The 21945-nt window shown below is 39.6% G+C and overlaps 1 protein-coding gene across 4 annotated transcripts in view; it reads right to left on the minus strand.

The window, feature by feature from the left end:
* TMEM266 (transmembrane protein 266) overlaps positions 1 to 21945 on the minus strand; it is a 77934-nt gene that overhangs the window by 23338 nt on the left and 32651 nt on the right. For 3 of the 4 annotated variants that reach the window (XM_085233958.1, XM_085233960.1, XM_085233957.1), the window contains exons 5-8: positions 16734 to 16888; positions 12199 to 12314; positions 1678 to 1734; positions 397 to 535 (exon numbers count right to left, since the gene is read on the minus strand). In XM_085233958.1, the coding sequence (XP_085090084.1) occupies positions 397 to 535; positions 1678 to 1734; positions 12199 to 12314; positions 16734 to 16888 (467 nt within the window). The remainder of the gene's footprint in view (positions 1 to 396; positions 536 to 1677; positions 1735 to 12198; positions 12315 to 16733; positions 16889 to 21945) is intronic. The other variant, XM_085233959.1, reaches the window with a different exon arrangement.

The following is a 21945-nucleotide window of genomic DNA, read 5'->3' on the forward strand; positions in this document are numbered from 1 at the left end:
ACATACGGATGGAGTGGCAAATGCTGGAAAAGCATACTGGAAGCAATTATTTCATAGAATTAGGAATGGTGCCTGATGGTGAGAGACAGGAAGCATGTCAGGTCAGATGTATTTACTTGAAATGTGTGGAGATGTGAAAGTGTCTCACAAAAAACTAAACCAATCAATTGTAAAGGCTCAAATGGAACAGAAAAAACAGCCATGAAATTGAGCCTGCTCTCCTCCATGGGAGCCATAACTCTCTCCTCTTTGGTACTTCTCACATGTCAGAGGAAGGGGAACAAAAGGAAAAGCAGTGGAAAGCAATCGTCTCGTGTATTTAACACCTTTTTTTTTTGGTTTGCTTTTCCAGCCTGTCAGGTAATTCTAGGAGTCACAAACTGAATCACCACTCACCATCAATGATCCTCTTCACTCTCCATATTCGTAGTGTGATAATAAGGCTGATAGCATCCCAGGGGCTGTTGGGGCCATTAGCCACTGTTGAGGCCACCATTGGTGCCAAGGACAAGATTATGACAGCACCATCAAACACCTAGAAAAAAAGACTGTTTTCAAACCCTGAAAACCACAAGCCCTGCCTTTTCTGTTTGAGGTCATGAAGGGCTCTCATTTCCCCAAAAAGAAATAAAATTAGGGTATGTATTTGAAAGAGATATGAGAGTGGCCAAGCCCACAAAGACTGCATCCTTTTAAGGCAGCATGACAGAATTCTTTAGTGCTTCACCCACATTTTATGAAGTAAGGAGAGAAACTGGTGGGAGGGCAGGAAAAGAGAGGTATTTGGACCGACTGGCCAGAATCTCCATGTGTAAATGATAGACTAAATGCTATTACAGCTGAAGACCTTCATTATCATTGATATTTATCACTTATTTTTTGGCATGATTATTTGCTCCCCTGCCCTCAAAATAAAGTCCCTGTCCATAGATCGTACTGTCTGAAGGAAAAGATCAAGAATGCAAGTAGAAAAAGATGGTGCAAAGTGATTTAATGGCTCTTGGCCATGTCCTGACTACAAAACGTGTGGGAATGTCTGTGCATCCAGACAGAAAGGTTTTTCTGCTCTCACTGTTATTGGGCAGCAAAATTTTCAAGGATTTGGAGAATGTGGACTGTTCAGAACTTCTATGATTTCACTGTGGATTAGATCAGAAAAGGCAATTGTGTTCATCAAAAGTCAGATTTAAGAAAGAAAATAACTTTATGTTAAAATTGGGGTTTTTGCCAAATGAGTATTTTCTATCAGAAAACCATACACCGATTTTCAATCAGTTCTAACCTCAACTTGGTTACAGGAATGTATGTACACAAGTCACTTGAAGTTTTTTACTCATATTGCTCATTATCTCAGGGTAGCAATAACAACTGTTGGACTGGCACAGCTCTACCAATAAAATCCATAGGCACATACAGGAAAAACCCCACAATCCTCTCCTCCTCTTGTAATAAAATATTTCCAAATATCACACTCCTTGAGAGGCGCACAGAAAAGGAAACTGCATTATACAGCTTTACATTCGTGTAAACAATGAGAGGAATATGCATACTTATCTGAATTAAAAGGTGTCTGCATCAGATCTGTAACAAAGCTACCCAAAGCAGTTCTTAATATTCTTAAGAATATTAAGACACATGGTCTGCCTGGAAATCAGAGCAAAGAGTAGGACTGCTTACCTCTATTTTGTTTTCAATGTAATCCCATATGCCAAGGACCACAATTCTCAAAACAGTCTAGTAAAATAAATTAGGAAAAAAAATGATTAATATTACTATAATTTTATATAAACATTAGTCCTTTGCCTATTTAAGGGCTTGTTTTTGTCTTATCTAAGCATTCTGTATCCCTTCTAAATAATAAGGAGCTAGAAATAGCTATACCTTTGGATAGCAGAATAAAGTACTGTTTTCCAACCACTATATTACCTCAGTGAAACTTCATAAACAAGTTCCAAATTCAAATGTTCAGTCTTTCCAACCTTCTCAAGTTTCTTTTAGACATGTGAGATTCAAATCACCATAGAAAAAGCCCCCCAAAAATAAATAAACCAAACAAATACACAAGAAACAAAAAAGCCCAAACAAACCCAAACCTTCAAAAGATCCACTCTTGGGCTCCCTCAGTTGTGTTGGAACGTAAGAAGATTCTCATTTCTTGCCATCTTTGATATGTTAGTGCTTACTATTGCCTAATGAAAATAAAGAGCCACTGTCTCCCTTCATGCCCAAAGCTGATGACATTTCATCAATTTGAAGAGCAGAGACTCTTATTCTCCCCTTGCCTGTCCTGAGTGCAGAGTCCTTGCCTTACTGTGAAGTCCCAGAAAGCCATAGGATAAGAGAGAAAAAGATATTTATGATCCTCCCCAATAATCAAACAGCTGTAAGTAAGATCAGTAACTAGAAAAGAGAAATAAAGAACATAGAATGAACCAATGGTGAATTCCAATTAAAAATTCAATGGCGTTGTTCCCCCCCACCTTATTTTTTTTTAAACTGGCCTATAGGAGACAATTAAATGAAAATAAATCTGATGATTGAAATTGAATTCACATAAAAGGAATGCAGACATGACAGGATGAAGATTCTAACTGCAGCTCTATGACTTATGAAGAAGAATCAATTTCTTCTCCATTAAAGACCAGTACCAGTGACAGAGAGCTCGGCAGGCTACGTGTGAATGGTCACCGTGCCAAGGACTGTGCTGAAGAATCTAAATGACTATATGATGAATATATATACATACACATGAATATACATATCACCTCTTCGTTAAAAATGCAAACATCTTCAAATCCCAACCAGCTCTGAATTTACACGAAACACAGAAGCATTACCTAACTGTGTAACAATACTAGATTTTTCAGAACAGTACTGTTTTGCCAAACCCCATGAGCCCAATTGCCTCACTTGGTCCAGGATGACCACACTGAGCTCTACCTTGGCACTCCAAACCTTAACTTGTTTTGCAGAGGAAGACACTGCTGTGAGACATATGTTGCTTTCAAATCCTGTCTCATATCACAAATAATGAGAAAAGTCAGCCAGCCAGCATTCACTCAGGAGTGCTGTATGTGAAGCACTGTCCAGGTCTAGCTGAGAAACGGAGCTGTTAGCCAGAAGAGCAAACGTAGCACTCTCTTCCCTCTAAAAAAAAAATGATGAGACTCTATGTAGACACCAAGAACTCTAATACTACTGGTCTCTGCTCCAAAAAGAACATTTTAATTCCAAAGTACAGTTGGGCATTTTCCAGCACTGCAGCATTTGCATACACACAGTTCTGCATTTTGGGGTGCCTAGGTTTGAATGCAAACATTAGATATCACTGAGTATTTATTTTTCTGTTAAAGACCACTGCCAGGTTTGTTTTCCTTTTTTTTTTTAAGCTAAAAAAAAAAAAAGCTTTGACATTTCTTGATCAGATAGCTTTTAATTAGAAAGTCCTTATGTATGTAGATATGTACGTGTGTATATTGATAAGACAAATATAAATATATCAGAAATGCTTTCTGAGGAAAGCTAAATTATTACATAGAAGTCTGACCACTGTAGTAATAAAAAAATGACTAGACTCTTCTGTGAACTTATTTTAGATGGAGTAAGGACAGATTAAAGAAAAATAAACCATATTTTTCAAAAAGAAAGGCACTTTTGAAGTCAACATTGTTCACTGCTGACACAGTTGCTTGCACGACACTGACTGTCTGTAGTGTAGCTTGTGAAGAACTGTGATGCTGCAGATTCTCTCCACAATTTGGCAGGAAAACCTGGCCAAGTCCTCTGCTGAGCCAGCTGTGTGCATTCCCTCAGTCTGCGTGAGCTGGTTACGTTTGTTAGCTGACTGCTCAGCACATTCAATAATTTTAAGTACTTCACTGCTCGCATTGGTAACGCACCATTTACTACCCAGTGATTTGCTGTGCCATTATCATCCACTGCATAAAGAAATCCAAAGGAGGCAGCACAGAGGTGATGCTGGCCCACCACGCTTAGCTACCAGCAAAGCAGGGGAACTTTGCATTTCAAAATGAGGCAGGGATTGCACAAGAGCTGAACAGTGGAGGGGAGAGGGCGAAAAGGGTCTTCAGCAGAGTGTTTCCCTCCTTCCACTGCCACAAAACTTTGGCAGAAACTGTAAGATCAAGCTTCTGCCTCCAGCTTGTATCTTATAACATCAAATATTAATTGACATATTTCCCAGAAAGAATAATTTGTACCCACTCTTTATCATCTCTGGCTTGTGTCACGTTGCAGAGGCCTGAGCTCATTCACTACTTAAAAGTGAACTTTGTGCCACCTCGTGGTGTGCCTGTCCTGAGATACTGCATTACTTATTCTGGTGTATAGAATCATAGAATCACAAATGGAAACGACCTGTAAGATCATCTAGTCCAACTGTCTTCTCATTACCATTGCTACCACAAGCTACTAAACCACATCTCGCAGCTCCTCATCCAGATGCCTCTTGAACACTGCCAGGGACGGCAACTCCACCACCTCCCTGGGCAGCCATTCCAGTGCCTGACCACTCTCTGAGAGAAAAAGTTTTTCCTCGTGTCTAACCTAAACCTCCTCTGATACAACTTGCGGGCATTTCCCTGGTCCTGTCCATTGCCTGGGAAAAGAGGCCAAACTCCTCTTCAGCCCAACCTCCCTTCAGGAAGTTGTAGAGTGCAATAAGGTCTCCCCTGAGCCTCCTCTTCTCCAGACTAAACAATCCCAGCTCCCTCAGCCACTCCTCATAAGACATGTGCTCCAGACCCCTCACCAGTTTCGTTGTCCTTCTCTGGACACGTTCCAGGGCCTCAACATCTTTCCTGTAGTGAGGGGCCCAAAACTGAACATAATACTTGAGGTGCGGCCTCACCAGCTGAGTAGAGGGGGATGATCACCTCCCTGCTCCTGCTGGCGACACTATTTCTAATGCAGGCCAGGACGCCATTGGCCCTCTTGGCCACTCGGGCACACTATCGGCTGATGTTCAGCCGAGCATCAACCAGCACCCTCTTTCTTCTTCACAATCATCTAGCCACTCATTCCCAAGCCTATAATGCTGCTTGGGGTTATTGCGGCCAAAGTGCAGGATCCGATACTTGGCCTTGTTGAATCCCATCCCATTCATCTCAGCCCAGTGATCCAACTTATCTAGATCACTCTTGTAAGGTAGTGCCTCCCTACCCTCAGGCAGATCCACACCACCTCCCAACTTGGCCTCATCTGCAAACTTACTGAGGGTGCACTCAATCCCCTCATCTAGGTCATCAATAAATATATTAAACAAGATGGATCCCAGTACTGACCCCTGGGAGACATCACTTGTAAAGGGTCGCCAGCTGGACTTCACTCCATTAACCACTACCTGTTGGGCACGGCCCTCTAGCCAGTTCCTTATCCAAAGAAGTGTATACCTGTCCAGACCGTGGGCAGCCAGTTTCCCCAGAAGAAGCCTGCGAGAGACCGTGTCAAAGGCTTTGCTGAAGTCTAGGTAGACTCCATCAATAGCCCTTCCCTCATCCACCAGACTGGTCTAGAGGGAGATGAGGTTGGTCAAGCACGACCTGTCCTTCATGAACCCGCGCTGGCTGGGCCTGATCCCTTGGACACCACGTACGTGCCATGCAATCTCACCCGAGATGATTTGCTCCATTGCTTTCCCCGGTATTGAGGTCAGGCTAACAGGCCTATAGTTCCCCAGATCCTCCTTACGGCCCTTCTTGAAGATGGGAGTCACATCAGCAAGCCTCCAATCCTTCGGGACCTCTCCAGTTAACCAGGAGCGCTGATAGATGGCCGAGAGGGGCTTGGCAATCACCCCCGCCAGCTCCCTCAGCACCTGAGGGTGTAGCCCATCCGGTCCCATGGACTTAGGACAGTCGAGATGGAGGAGAAGCTCTCTGACTGTCTCCACCTGGATCGCCAGGGGTATATTCTGAGTAGGGTCCCAGACTTTCAGATCAGGGTATAAAATGCCCAGCGGATAACTGGTCTGGCTATTAAAGGCAGTTGTAAAGAAGGCATTGAGGACCTCAGCCTTCTCCTTGTCCTCAGTGGCCACATTCCCTGCTGCATCAATTACAGGATGAGAAATATCCTGGTTCTTCTTTTGCCGTTGATACATTTATAAAAGGATTTTTTATTGTCTTTTACTGCAGTGGCCAATCTGAGTTCAAGTTGGGCTTTTGCCTTCCCAACTTCCTCGCTGCATACCTTAGCTACTCCCTTGTAATCCCCCCAAGTAGCCTGCCCCTTCTTCCAGAGGACATAGACTCTCTTTTTCTGCAAGTCTCAGCAATAGTTCCCGGCTCATCCACACCGGTCGTCTTCCCCTACGGCTCGCCTTACGGTACTCAGGGACAGCCTGTTCTTGTGCCTTTAAGATTTCTGTCTTGAGGAGCATCCAGACTTCCTGGACCCCTTTAACCTTGAGACGCAACTCCCAAGGGATCCGTGCTACAAGCGCCCTGAACAGATCAAAGTCCACCCTCTGGAAGTTCATGAAAGTAGTTTTACTGGTCACTCTTTTGACATCTCCAAGAATAGAGAATTCTACAGTTCCATAGTCGCTCTGCCCAAGATGGTCCCCAACCTTCACTTCTCCCATCAGCCCTTCTCTGTTAGCAGGGCACCACCTCTGGTAGGCTCTCCTACCAGTTGCATAAGGAAGCTATCTTCCACACAGTCTAGAAACCTCGTGGACTGCTTCCTCTGTGCTGTATTATATTTCCAACATATATCAGGAAAGTTGAAGTCTCCCATGAGAACAAGAGCTGACGATCGCACAACTTCCGCAAGCTGCTCATAGAATGCCTCATCCAACTCTTCATCCCAATTAGGCGGTCTATAACAGACCCTCATCAAGATGTCACCCTTACAGGCCTTCCCCCTGATCCTTACCCATAGACACTCCACTCTGTCATTCCCAACTCCAAGCTCTTAAACATCGAAACCGTCCTTAATATAAAGGGCCACACCACCACCCTTCTTGCCTTGTTTATCCCTTCTGAAGAGCTTGTAGCCATCACAGCACTCCAGTCATGGGAGTGGCCCCACCATGTTTCGGTCATAGCAACAAGGTCATAAGGTATGCTCCGCCCCAGCCTGCAGAGCATGAAGAAACACACTGGCATCTTTAAATGACACACCCTCCTGCTTCTGGGGCATAGGCATCCTCCTCACAGGGTTTTTCTTCAACCAAAGCTCTGAAATGAAGAGGATAACTACTGATCTCACCTCACAGAGCACAAAACACTCCTGACTTACTGTGCTCTGTAACACCATGGATCTATTAGCACAAGTGGTCACATAGAAATAAATAACTGCAAAAGCTTGGCAACACTTAGAAAACATGAATGCAGTGCATTTTTCTCACTGCCTAGCACTAATACTCTATCAGGGTATCACTGAGTGCTCAAAAGCACCTTTGCATGAGTACTGCACTGCAGTTCACTTGATTGTTCTGCAATACTCATTCTTACAATGTGGAGAAAAATAATTTTTATAATGAAAACTCTGGAATGATTTGAAAGGGCTTTACAGGAATTGAAATGGTTTACTACACATGCAGCACGTTACCATAAGGTGAATGCAGATTGAATAGAAAATTGGTCATAAGCAACCTTGCTTCAGAAGTTCCCTCTTGGCTTGATCACACTAGCATTAATTCTTATCTTCATAGTGCACAGTGTAGAAGGTGTTGGCCTGTGGCTATCAAGAGATGAAAGCACAGATGAAGCACTGATAGACCACACCATGTAAGTAATATGTTCTTGGAAATGAAATGGGCAGGCTCACATTTCAGGAGTGTCTCAAGTTAAATTACTTAGGCCTCTACAAAACTATTTTTCATGAAGAAAAGTAAGTGGCTAGAAAAGAAATGTCACAGTACACTAAAAACTTTTTTTTTTTTTTAAACATAGTAGCTTAAATTTACCTTTATAATTGTAATAATATATACAAATCTGTATCTTTGTATCTTTGTATCTAGATCTTCCCTTGTCAATCACTCTAAACAAATGCCAAACTATAAACTGTCAGCAATGCAGGGCATTTGCGCACCATGAAAAAAGTCATGTGAATGTGGAATGAAAATAAACATTCAGAAAATAAGTCCCAGCTTGCGGAAGAATTTCAGAATTAATAATAGATTATCTTTCTGCTTGGTGGTTAGAAGTGTGACCAAAAAAATCTAACAAAAGAAACAGCAGCCTTCTGTAATGAAAAATTCTTCAGGAATTGTAATGAATAATCTGTATGGGAAAGACATGATTTGCTTAGGTCTGTCATTTGGGATGTGTTTCCTCCTAGAAGTTTCCTACAGAACATTAATAGGAACGTCATCCTCAGGAGGTTTTATTATTTCCAGGAATTGCTAGATGTATAACATTACAGTGAATACTAAGAACTTTTAACATACAAAATGGCATTTTTTTCTTCCTATAGTGAAAATGCATTTGTGAGCCAGGGCTAATTAAACAAACGTTTTATCAACCAGTACCCCAGATGTACTCTACCCGATTCAAGTACTTGTTTCTTGGACATAGGAAAAAAGTTGCAGTGCAGTGACTGCCTAACTTCAAGCACATCAGAAAACCTGGTTTCTCCCTGGGAAATACTCAAGTGCTGAAAGCCAGCAGAATGCCTGAGTGCTTGGCTGACTGAAGCACACACACAACAATGCAAACAACTAACATCAAAGAACCTGATTCTTGCACGCAAGCGGTGTCAGCAGTCTTAGTAGAAAAACAGAACTGAACAACAGCTACAGAATCAGATACCTGTGGCAATGCAAAAGGTTATTATATGCAGACTCCAATCCACTTACCAAAATACTCTGACTTTCCCCATCTTTCTTTCCTCAGCCAGCTATTACCAAGACTGAATATGCACTCTTGTTAGGGTGCAACCCTGGCCTTGCTTTGCAGTCGCCACTGAGGGCACCCCCCCTCAAAGTCTGTTCATCTGCCTTAACATCTGGGTAACATTCAGTGCACAAATTATAGTGATGTATGTAAACAGAGACAAATATACACAATCATCACCACTAGTAAATCCTATTCAAAATACTTGGGAAAAAGCAAGAAGAGTTAACATGCACTTCATTTGAATTTATACTGGAAAAGTCACAGCGACAGAAAATATAAAATTGTCAGAAAGCAAGCAATTCCTTTAAGACTCACGGCAATAACACAAATATAGAGAGAGCTGGAAAATGCTCCAAGCTCAGCTACTTAATTTTGTTGGCAAATGTTCTTCTGGCAGCTGCTAGTTGCTGGCATGTTTGCCCCCTTCACTTTAACCACACAGAAAGCCAGTGCCTGTTTAACTCCACCATGACGAGACCAAGTACTTGCAGTGTCTTCACAGCGCTTGCTTTTAACCAAGCTTTTCCAAAACATTCAGATTTTCTGCTGGAAGTTTCCTATTCTTCAACAAGTTGTTGTTGTTTTTGAGAAGTTTCTATTACTTGTTCTTTATATCTAATTTAAAGTTTCTCTGAAGAATGACATATCTACCTTTATAACGAATGGGAGCCAAACCACAGAAAAAAGTAATAAACACCCAACACTGGGACATGATACTTGCAAAGGAGAAAACCTTTTTTTGTACACCAGAAACTCTCAGTCCTTGGTTTGGGGAAAGCAGCACCATCTGAAGGACTAAGCACCAGTTGCCTGTCATATTGAAGCAAATCAATTAAGCCTGTTCAAATCTGGAAACCCATTCCTTGGCATCAACACTCACAGAATGCACTCATTATAACTCACAATCCTCTCAAGAAGTAATAACGCCAGCTGACTCACGGCATCAGGAAAAAAAGGAGGAGGAAAAAAGCCTCTGAAGGAGCATAAAACAAAGATGGATGAAAAACATATTTCTATGATATGCAGTTTTTACAACATTTCATAATCTCTTGAAATTCAAAGCTTTTAATTTGGGTGAGAAAAAAATAGACTTCCTGTTTTTCTTCTGAAGAAACACATTTCAACACAAACAAATGTGCTGTCTTTCATTAAATGAGCCTTCCACAAGACCAACTCCAGCAAACCCAATGGCAAAGTTACACCTTCATTCTCTTTCAGATCTGAGGTCTTTGAGGATATCCAGATACTTAGTGGAGTCCACCTCTGTTGCTTTAAGCAAGTCAAGGATTCTGAGCAGCTACAAATGCATCTGATGAACCAATATCCAAAAGTCCTACCCTCCTTTGTGCTCATTACATGGCTCCTTTCTGACCACATTTTTCACTGGTGTAAATCCAACCCCACAATCAAGTAGGCAAAGGAAGACAGAAAGAGTAAAAAAAAAAAAAAAAAAAGGAGTAATAAGAGGTTTACAAAAAGTTAGGACAGAAAGCAAAGAAAAGTAATTTCAAATACATAATGCAGAAAAAAAGGAAGTATCTAAAACACAAATTCAAAATGAGAATGGTGAGTCAGGCAATCAGCTCCGGCTGTGTGAGGTATTTCTGTTACTGTTTTACTGCAAAGCATTTCCAAACCAGTCCATCCATTTGTGCAGGTACTGTTTCAGTAGGACTAAAACTTCCTTTCTGCCTTGACATAGGTGAGAACTGGCCTGGTGGAAGTGTCTGTGCTGCCACGAGCAACCTACCAAAAACTGCCTGCACGTGAACTGAGCTACAGAGGAGATACAGGAACAAGACACTGCATCAAGCTTTGGAGAAAGTGGTAAAAACAAATTAGAACAGAACTTTAGACTACATCCAGCATAAGAAAATCAAGGAACACAGGAAAACTTGCTGTGAGACAAGCTCAAGACAGCAACAAAGAGGAGGTGAGCATATTAGTGCAGTCATGAGGTACCTGCAGGGTGCTGATTCCCATAGGAGAAAAGAAAGATTCTCAAGGAGAGGGGAAAGTATTTCTTTACAGGGAATGGACTTTATCTAGCAAACCTGAGCCTTTGAGAATTAGGATATGCAATGCACAAAGAAAGGATTCTGTAAAATTTTTCAATGGTTTACAGGTTCTTTTTCAGGCAGGTTACATGTAATCTACAATCCATAGTCACTGTCAAATGATGGGAAATGAAAAAAGGAATTATATGCATTTGTGTAGCTCCAGCACCAGAAAAGACTGGAGATGCAAAGCCATCCTGAGACTTCTGTCTGGAATCAGGGAATCTCTTCTGAAAATGCCCTAAGGCAATCTGGATACACTAGTTAGAAAACCCGCATAATGAGCAGAAATAGAAATACAAAATGACACATGTAAATAAATTTCATTAAATAGAACCACAGAAAGAAACAATGGTATAATATGGTAAGTATAAATCCAACACAAGTAATCTACCAATCATTTACAGATACCACAACTCCCTATTTGTTTGGGTTTTTTTTTTTTTTTTTAATATCTTTGTAATCTTCACCAAAACATACCACAGAGTGAAGAACTTCACTTCTTTTTGGATAAAAATGTTTTCTCCAACAGAACTAGGTGTATTTTTAAATACATAAGCTCAGGTTCTCTTCCAACATACTAGTTGGCATCAAATGACAAAAAAAAAAAAAACTTTTTTGGTGACAACTAATACATCATAGTATGCCTGGAAAAACAGCCTTAATAACTTGGGAATTTTCAGGTGTAGTCTAAATGTCTCCATATCAATTACTTCTCTTTAGAATGAAGTTGGAAACTATAATAGATTATTCCAATTTGGTCATTTGTTATATCACGACTAAAGCATTCTCCAGTTTTCAAAAATATATTCATTAAAATATTTGCAAGAAATTCACCATTTGTTTCATTCTCTTACTTTTACATGCAGCAACCCAGAATGCCTAAACTACCCACATAAACTATGAGAGAAGATCATTCCAGACTTAAAGCAGATCTTTTTATAAAATAAGACCTGTAATCTTGAATTAATTCCTTATTCCCAGTGACACCAATAAAATTTCTGTGAGACAAAAATGCATGAAATAGACCTCTTCCATGTCTGTGGCGATCCAGAGATGATTATCTCTTTTTGTAGCTGTTCAACTGCAACTTGTCTTTCTTGCCAATTCTAGGCAACTGACAAACAGCACTAATACAAACAAGATCTTCTTGTTTGCTAAGAGCAGCAATTGTTAGACTTTTTTTTCTCTTCTCTTTCCTTAAGTGCACTGTTACATTTATTCACAATCAAACCAGTGTTAAATTCTTGTTAATTCAAGTGACATCATAAAAATACCTTGCAGTTCTGTGCGTGGTGGAAGTCTTTGATCATACATACCTCTGAAAAGAAAACAGACAGGATGACTAGGCTGATCCAGTGAATTACTCCTGCAAACTGTGAAGCACTTGAAACTGCAATTAACACAATACAACGAAGCATCATTTTAGTAGCAGAATGCAACTTAAGTTTAATATCATTAGTACTGCTACAACTTACATGTGGATTAATCTTTCTTCTCTAAATTTCATAATGGAAAAACCAGAAAAGAAGCAGGATGTAATGGGACATGTAATTCCAGACCTGTCAGCTGTTCACTCTAATCCAGATCAGCACGTTAGCAGCTGCAGCAGCTTTGCATTGGGTCATTCACACATCAGACTGCTGGTAAGCAGTGACATACATGTCTGTTACTGCTGCACACACTCACTCCATGCATTGTGTTAGTATAAGATGTGTGATTAGATCCTGCCTACCTGCAAGTTCAGTTAGAATGTTGTAAGGAAACAATGCTTCATTATTCCCACATTACTCTTTGTATTCATTCTTTGATAATTAAGCTCAGAAGACCTGTAACTGTCTGGAACTGGTCATTAAGAACTAGAGCTTTAAAGCCTACTTCTAATCATATAACTAAGGCTCTCTTTACAGCAGAGATTGTCCTTATGGGGTTAAATCAATGTCTTGAAACATGGAGAATTTCTCAAGGAATTTTACTGAAATTCTATGTTCAAAGTGCCCTTCATTGTTGAAAGCCCAAAGAGTCCAGTATTTGAACTACTGAAAGTCTTACTCTGGAGGTCACATACTCCAAATTAAAAACGACAAAGAAAAAAAACCTTCTTTCTTTACTTTAGGGCATTAGTGAGTCTACCTTTCCTACAGCAGATGGATTACAATACTCTGTGCAGCCCTGCTGTTTCAGAGAGTCATGTAACAGCAAAGTAATCAATGACTCTGTGTGCATAAAAATGTAAGATTATGGCAGAACTCCCAAGAATTTCCAAGAACACGTATGGCATGCACTAAACCAGGCATCTTATTTTAAAGTTAAAACTGATTAAAATGGAAAGAAGAAAGGAATGTAGAAAGAAATGAAAATACAAAGAAAAACATCAATGGGCTGCTGCTGGAACTTACACAGCTGAAGCTCATGGGGACTTGATGTGAGAGGGTTTTCTGCAGTGCACTAGAGGAACTACTTACAGATGAAACAACAGGAAAATGTAGCATATATATCTATCCCAAGACACTGTCTTTATAGGGCAGCATAAAGACAAGAAATAGAAACCACCTGTAAGCTATTTTTCAGAGATGCTGATTGACATATAAGGCTCCAGCTGCCCCTTAGTGGACAAAAAATATATAGCAGTAAGAATTTTGAAAGAAAATCAATTTCTGATGGAGGAGTGTGCTGGATCCATTGCCAGACAGCGTGCAATCAAATTGCCAGTAAAACAGTAAATCTGTAAAAGTCTTCCAAGCCAGAAGCTTTTGTTAAAGAGCTGAATCACCATGCCATACTCTGGCTTTGTATATTTGCTTCTTCCAAAAGATTCCCCTTTGTGAAAGGTCTACAAAATGAGAGAAGGCTCTTCTCCAAGAGGTGCTCATCCCCCACTCTGTGGCAGCTTGGATACATCCTGGGATTTGGTTTGAGGCAAAGCATCTAAAAGCTGTTCAGTTGCTACCTTTATCAAAACAGCACCCCACATTTATTTTATCTTATCCTTTAAAAAAAAAAAAAAAAAGCAGCTAAAAGCCAAATAGTTTTCTTTATTTCACATTTTGCTTATCTGGTGCTATGAGGACAACGTGAATACAAACCCAGCTTTTTAGTTATGAAGACTACCATTCAGTATAAAAGTTAAGTACAGCTAGCTTCAGTCTAACTCCTCCTTTCATTTATACTCAAAATGCGTATCTGGAGGACAGGAATGAAGAATGCATCCTGACAAATGGCGAGTGGCCATTATAGAAGCTTGTACTACCAGCTCTTGCTTCTGATTGCTGTTGTCGTTGATGATAGCTTCCTGGTAGATACAAACAAGTTTCTGCCAGGTGCAGATAGCAGCTGCTCCCTGCGTGGTTTGGGCAAGCCCTCAACCCGTTCATGCAGAGACATCACTGCATCTCAGAACTCATTTTCCTTGGACAGCTCCAGACAGTCAGACAGGACTCTGATCCAGCAACCAGGTAGAATTCTGTGCAGCCTTTCAGCTCCACGGTTTTCAGGAAGACCTGATGCCTTCTACAGAAATATCTGCTGCAGTTGACTGCAGGAAGAGGACTAAGACGATTGCCTCACTTGCTCTCCCCCAGAACTTCTGAAGACAAAGGGACAGCATAGTCTGTTTTTCTGAGTACAGGAGTATGGGTTGAAACTTGCCAAGTTCAAAATACTTGCATCACATGATAAGACATTTTGTTAATGATGCCCTACACATTTGCAGACCGGGTCTCCATTACTGATACTGACAGTTCTGTGTGTGGCAAAAGTGCAATAAAAATATAAGCAAGGTACTTTCAAAATCACACAGCCAGAAAAATGGACTTTTCATGCAATAGTTTTTCCACAAAAAAAAAACTCAAAGCACATTAAAATCTCATTTAAAAGAGAAAAAAGGCTTCCTAAATAGTTATCAATAAATAGTGGATTAGCATTTGTTATTACAAACAAAATTGCCATAACGTATCCTAACGCACTGCTCAATTTCACATAGAATAAGAAATCATTATAAATTCAAGTTATATATATTTTTAAAAAGCATGATAATGCCCTAAATGCTCTTTACCACTTCAAGGTAAGCAATGTACATTCCTTGTACAACACAACTGCAATACCAAGCATCATCAAGATAACCTTCATCTGATTTTAACCAAAATAGGAGGAGTTCAGCTTAAAAAAGGCAAGAAGTGTGATGAGTTGTAACGCAAAGTAGCAACACAGAGCTACATCCTCTCAGGTGCTGAGAGAATCCACACAGACAGGGCAGGGATAGCAGCCTAACAGTAAAATCACCTGACCTGACCAAGCACCTGTAGGTCACATACAAGGTGCAGGCTGCAGAGTTTTTAAGAGTATGACATGCACCAGATACAAAGAGGAGAAGTGGGCCCTGAAAAATAGTCACCTTTTTGGAAAAATGAATGGTAAGAAAGTAGGTGCTTCCAGAAGAAAGTCTTCAGAACTGTATTAGAAGTCTAAAACAAATCAACAGAAACAGCTTTTAAACTCTTGGGCTCCACACAAAGAGACAAATCTATATATAAATATAAAAATACATCTCAGTATCTACTGAGTACCTCAGTAAATGCAGTTCCTCATTCAATTTTTAAGGACTTATACCCCATAATTAGCATTGTTGACTCATCTGAAAGCTACAGGTTTGTCCAAATGATGGGCTTCCCCATACAAAATGGTAAGTTCCAAGAGACTGCTGAAAATAACAAATGTAATGAAATGGTCATGCTGGTAACTGTGTGTGCAGTATGGACAGACAGGGCTGTGAAGAGGGGCAAACTTAGGCAAAATTGTGGAAAGACAGCTCAGTCACTTGAAGGGTTTATAAAATGGTTGCAATTATCAATCAAGTTCCCTAACGTAATCTTATTACAATACTTATGCCTTACACTGCAAGCTAACTTCACTAATACCAACAGAAAAATAATGACAATTGCAGAATGACAGAATAAAAACTATGCTTGCCTATTTTGAAGTTGCCATAGAGGACACCAGACTGTGACTCTTTCATGCTGTGCATTCTTGGAATTGTCTGAACCTCATTATTGACATTTCAATATATTTGTGGGGAGATGCTAAAGGCTAGTTTACAACAATTAGAGGGGAAAACGTAGCTGGCATTTGCAATACAAACCTGTTGTGAACACAAAAGCAAAAAAAAAAAAAGAAAAAAAAAATGGAAGAAAACAGTAGTAGGAGAAAAAAATCAACATGAAAAATTGCACTGTGGAACCTGTGTAGAGTGAATTCAGATAAAGCAAAACTCAACTTAGGCAGTTATTGGAATCACAGTATATTAGAGTAGAATAATAATCTGTAATATTTCAGCACGCCACAAGATAGAAAACCATAATTTCAATTCCTACCTACCTCAGTAGAAATAAAAAAGTAAGGAAATGCCATGAAATAACCTAGCATGTTCTTCATATCTGTCTCTCCAGGTGTATACAACAAGTATCAAGGAGATTAACAGTACATATGACTTTTCTCCTTTGTGTACGGAGTGTGTCTGACCTAAAGGACAGACCTTTTCAGGTACCAACATGCAGATACCTGCAGGTACACTCTGCTCGTATCCTCTGAAAATGTGCCCTATATCAATTTGGTCAGCAAAATAGAGAAGGGACTGACTTCACTATACCAGGGTTCCACAGACACAGAGTTCTTGCCTAGCCTACTAACCATTTATATGGTAGGGAAAAAAAAATCCTCACCAATCTCCAACCCACCCCTTCAAAAGCCTCCCAACAAGTTAAGCCCTTATTTCATTAAAATAAAAAAAAATAAAAAAATAAATCCTCCTACTCACACTGGAGAAGCTTTATATCTATTAGGAGTTCCAGAGTCAGAAGAATCACCACCAACACTACACAGGCTACCAGGAAACTGTTGAGACTTGCACTGAGCAAAAATACCTGCCACACAGCTGCTCGTCTCCCACAGCACGGTTTTAGCCAGTTAGATCTAAGAAAAGAAAATTAAGAGGGGGAAAAAAAAGAAAAGAAAAGAAGAAGTGAAAAAGGAAGAGAGCTACAGAGCAGTGGACTCAAAACAATAAGTTCTGCTATTACAGATACTCATCAATACTGCACGTAGACTGTTAGACTCACTCACTGGTTTCTTTACTAAGGTTGGGCCATTTTCCAAATGATTACAGTGTTAAATCCTGTTTGCATTCGTCAACTGCATGATCCACTTTAATAAGCATGGTTAATTGCAACTGTTACACAGGCATAACTTCACCCTGGGGATCAGTTGTGTCTCAGCTTTAACAAGTTTCCCCAACCCTCTTGAGTACACTGGTACTCAAGTGTCTTCCAGTGGTCTGCGTAATGCAACACTGATTATCATATAATGCTTTTCCACTTTCTTCCTGTCTCTCTATTTTTCATGCACCTTGATTTTGATATACATGCTGCAGCTACTTATCTGTGGTAAACAAGACATAAAAGGGCTCAGCTGTTCAGTTAGAAGGTAACGATGTTTTATAACAGATTATCTGGTATTTAATGTTACGGTCTTGCACCCTTTTCAGGTATGAGACAAATCAGACAAGAGCAGCAATCAGTTGCACATTATGGAAAAGAAAAACAGGATTTTGGAAAGCACCGAAGAGTAGTTCAGATACTCCATAACCCAGCCTATACTAGCAAACAGTAGACGGCCAAAGTGTCAAGCAACTGGCTGGGGCTGTCTAGTCCATCTATTTTGAATAAGCCAGCAATCTATTTGTGCACCAGGCTAAACAGAGGTCTCCTTGTTTTGGAGGAAAAAGAAGCATCAGGCAAAGTGAAGGGAGCTGCGCTATGCCACTGGTTTTAAGGGTCAGAGAGCCCTCGATGGCTTGCTTAGTAGTACAGACATAGACTATCAGTTCCAAGGTTCAAATGAACCATGAGAAGAAATTAAAAAAACAACAACACAACAAACACAGCTATTACTTCAACAACAAGTAATACTACTTGCTGAAATTACCATCCACAACAACTCCCTGTTTTCCAATGTGTGTTTACAGGAGCGATGAAATTTAAGACATCACTTGGATCAGTACCAAATCTGCTATAATTGGTTTCAGCATCAGCTAATAACCACCACCCAGCTAAGAGCACAGTTCATTCACTGTAACACCCAAGCTCTAGTTGCTAGAGCAGCTTTAAATCTTCGCAGAAAACTATTACTATCCTGGTTCCCACTTCCATAAGTAGCTGGCAGTCACCATCCTCTGCAGGGTTGTCAGAACTTTTGGCTCCAACCAAAACCAGTAGCTGGATTTCAAAAGAAAACTTGTTTATTGCAGGGAGAGAAACTGGAAGAATTCCTGCTGAGTACATCTGTGAGGATGAGAGCTCTGGAAGGAAGCTGATGAATCAATAAATGTTTTACCAGCACTTTCCTAATACAGATACACATTTTAAAATGGGTTGTTGAAACTTCCTGCTTTTTCTCTTGAAAATACTTCTGTCAGGAATCACAGTAGCATGTTGTTCAGAAATAAAAAGCCCATCCTGATTATTTTTTTTCCTTCTAAAATTCTCCCATAGTTTACTACTGATATAGTATTTATTGTATCACTTCTCCTCATAGCATTTTGTAATGTTCCTACACTGGTCCAAATATTTCAGCCTGAAGGAGCAATTCAAACCATTTTTTTCCTCAATCGTTGCCTGAAAAGAAATACATAAAATAATTATAATGCACTAAAAAATACAGAAGGCACTGGATTTAAAATACTTTTTTTTTTTTTTTTAAATCTAAGGAAAAAAAGAGCATTCCAATAAGGCCTTTCAGCAAACTTGTCATTTTTTAATGGATTTTGTTTGCCTCCATCTCAAAACAGGATAACCTGTTCTCACCACAGCTGGTATTTTGGTTTGTTTTCCAAGATCATTCCAAAATAACGAGAGACTGGTTTTGTCTATTTAGTACAGGTTTTAGTTTTATTCTCATCTTATCTTTATCTTCCCGTTTCCAAAAAGACCTGCTTTGCCAGCATTTTAGCATTGCAGGGTTGCTTTTCTTATTTCCTATTCTCAGAATGATCAGCAGAGGGCCTAAATACACTTTTAAAAATTCTATGTAGTTAAGATTTCCAAATACCCCAAGTGTTTCACTAAATAATCTGTGATACTCAGCATGCATTACCTACAGACATGATAATCTTTATTCAAGTTAATCATTACTTTAAGAAACACTAAGGAATGCAGACTTATTCTATCTATCCAATTTCAATATTCTCCCAATTCCAAAATGCTTCTGAATGAAATTACCAGCTTATGTCTGGAAAAGCAGTAATGTTAAGAGGTGAAGTGCAGATCATCTGCATGTTTGCTCCTATATATCACTCATATAATATATAAATTGATTTCAAGTATGTAAAGTGTTTGAAAATTAAGCCCTGGAAACCTATCTTCAGTTTCCTATCTTAATTAACTAAACCAAGGTGCATTTGCCTAACACATGTCCTGTGAGCAGACAGTGATTAGCAACTTCAACTAGCAGACAAACTCTTCACAGATCTTCAAGTCCTCTGAATCCACTGACACCAGTACTTATATTGAACTCTAAAAAATGGTGCACAGGACAGTTTTTTTTGTTGGAAGCTGAAAATTTAGTTCATTTACCATGTTAATTTGACACAACTGTATTACAGAGTCCTGATCTTCCCTTGGTCTTTTTTTTTTTTCCCCCTACGTATCTTCTGTAAAGAAGGGACATAAGTAAGAAAATGAACTACAACTAGAAATATATTTTATGCAGATAAATCTATTGACACACTAATCATACCAGATCCTAATAAACAATCTCTTCATCTCCTTCAGTGCTCTAAACTGTCTTAGTAGAGTATCTCTTTCTCATCCATCCAGTAGATGAGAAATCTGGTATTTTAGAAAAACAAATCCATACCAGAACTAGAGTGGGTTTAAATCTACCTTCCAAATCTTGGCCACTGCTCCACTATTCAGTAGGATTATCATCTACCTGCCTTACAGTGCCTAGATGAAATAAATAAACGCACTACAGCAAGAATATGTTGGCTGATAGTGATGCAGGGTTACGAGAAATTTAAGTACACTGTGGAATTTTACTGGGGTAAATCTTTTTAAAGATACTTTCACACATGGCTGTGTGGAAAACCAATCTGTTATCATCACTGCTAGTTTTATTAATAAACAGCTTGGAAAAAAAAGAGCATAAGGCAAAACTGGGAAAGGTTTAACATATTTCTTTGGTAAGGAACAACTACAAAATTTGTTCAAGCTGTTAACAGCTGTCACTGTTTCTATTTTCTGATCTAGCAAACAAATATCCCAAATCTGTATTATATATTATCCTGCCTTTTTTTTTTTTTCTTTTTTTTGGGGGGGGGCTGGGGGGGGCCTTAGCAGCAAATGTTTGCACCTCACAAGGTGGATATGATTAGCAACCAGAAGGATGGATGAGATCCAAATCACTAACTGAAGGAAAAGAAAAGCCATGGTGGTCAGGAAGTAACTGAAACACAGAAAGTTTCAATAATACAAAATCTGTCTGAGACTAAACAGACAGGAGCCTCACAGGAGGCTACACATAGCAGCTGGAAGCCTTCAGCAATTGTAATGAACAAATAGAGCTCTGCATCCCTCTCCCAGGCTTTTCCTATAAGAATCATTTGACTCCTGAGGACAGCCTCATCCTTTTTCCACTAGAAGTCTTACAATTTCTAAGCCAGCTACAGTTCTTAGAGGACTGCTGCAAAACTCTGTTGTTCTAATGGCAAGAAAGTCCTCCTGACTTCATCCTAAGCCCAAACCCAATACAGCCAGTACTTGTGTCAATCCTATTCTTTGGCTGATTAGCTCAAATCTCATATTAACCTTTCCAGATTGAACAATCCTAGTGTATGTACACCTTAGATCACTGTTTTCAAGTCTTTTCCAGTTTTTTGTTTACCATATCCTTTCTGACAGGGGCCAGTACTACACACTTACACTCAAGATGTGGGCAAAGCTTGGATTTACAGAGAGGCACAATATGAACTCTGTTTTATTCATTATTCCTTTCCTAAAAAATCCTAATATTTCATTTCCTTTTAGACTGCCACTCAGCCTTTAGCTGACCTTTTCATGGACTCTTCTTGGAGCTAAATATCTCTTTCCATATTTCTCTTTTATCCTATTGGTTATCAATCTTTCAGATTTTGCAGCAAGCCACATCATCTCCAATTTAGACAGTTATTCTAATGTTAAGCCAGGTAAGTCAGATCTGCATCGTTTCCCTTCTACAAAAATAGTCCTCTGCAAACAGATCTGTGGGACACTCCATTTCTAGCCACAAAAGATACCTAGGAAGAGTTCTATTGTAAAAACAAACAAACAAACAAACAAACAAAAAAACAAAAAATAACAACAACAAAAAAAAAAAACACAAAACCAAGGGGGGGATGAAAAAAAGATCTATGAATCAAAAAAGTTTGAAAACCACTGATATACACGTGTGGATTTTTTTTTTTTTTTCCACTTATTGTTGGTGCTCACTCTATCAATTGGTGTTTTGGATAGAAGATACAAGATGGACATAGTGGAGGAATTTAGGTTCTAGGATAACGCAGTAAAAAGCTACTCTAGAAAACAACATTTGCAAAGAGAAAAGCTCAAAAGGATATTAGAAAAAGAAGTTTTTACATCATTGAACTTCCTTGTAACAGTCTGACATTTCACGCATTCTTTAGCAAAGAGCTGATCACCTCTCAGATTCTGAAGTACTGAACACTCATTTTGTGCTGCACTGCAGGTCTTAGTTTTGGACTGGACAATCTCTGTGCAGCAGTAGTGATATAGTACTGTACAAAGAACAAATCAGCACTCAGCCTCGCTTACTGTATTTACTGATAGGATTTTGCATCGTCTCTCCAGATTCAGACCGTGACTGGCACGTAAAGGAAGTTTAAATAAATCACTTTTATACATACAAAGAATTAGCAAACTGTAGGAAATAGCCCTGACATTCAAAACCTTTGCACCTTACCTCTAGCCTTGATCTGA

Source organism: Meleagris gallopavo, chromosome 12 (genome assembly GCF_905368555.1).
Source record: "Meleagris gallopavo chromosome 12, MGAL_WU_HG_1.1, whole genome shotgun sequence".
NCBI classification, from domain to species: domain Eukaryota; kingdom Metazoa; phylum Chordata; class Aves; order Galliformes; family Phasianidae; genus Meleagris; species Meleagris gallopavo.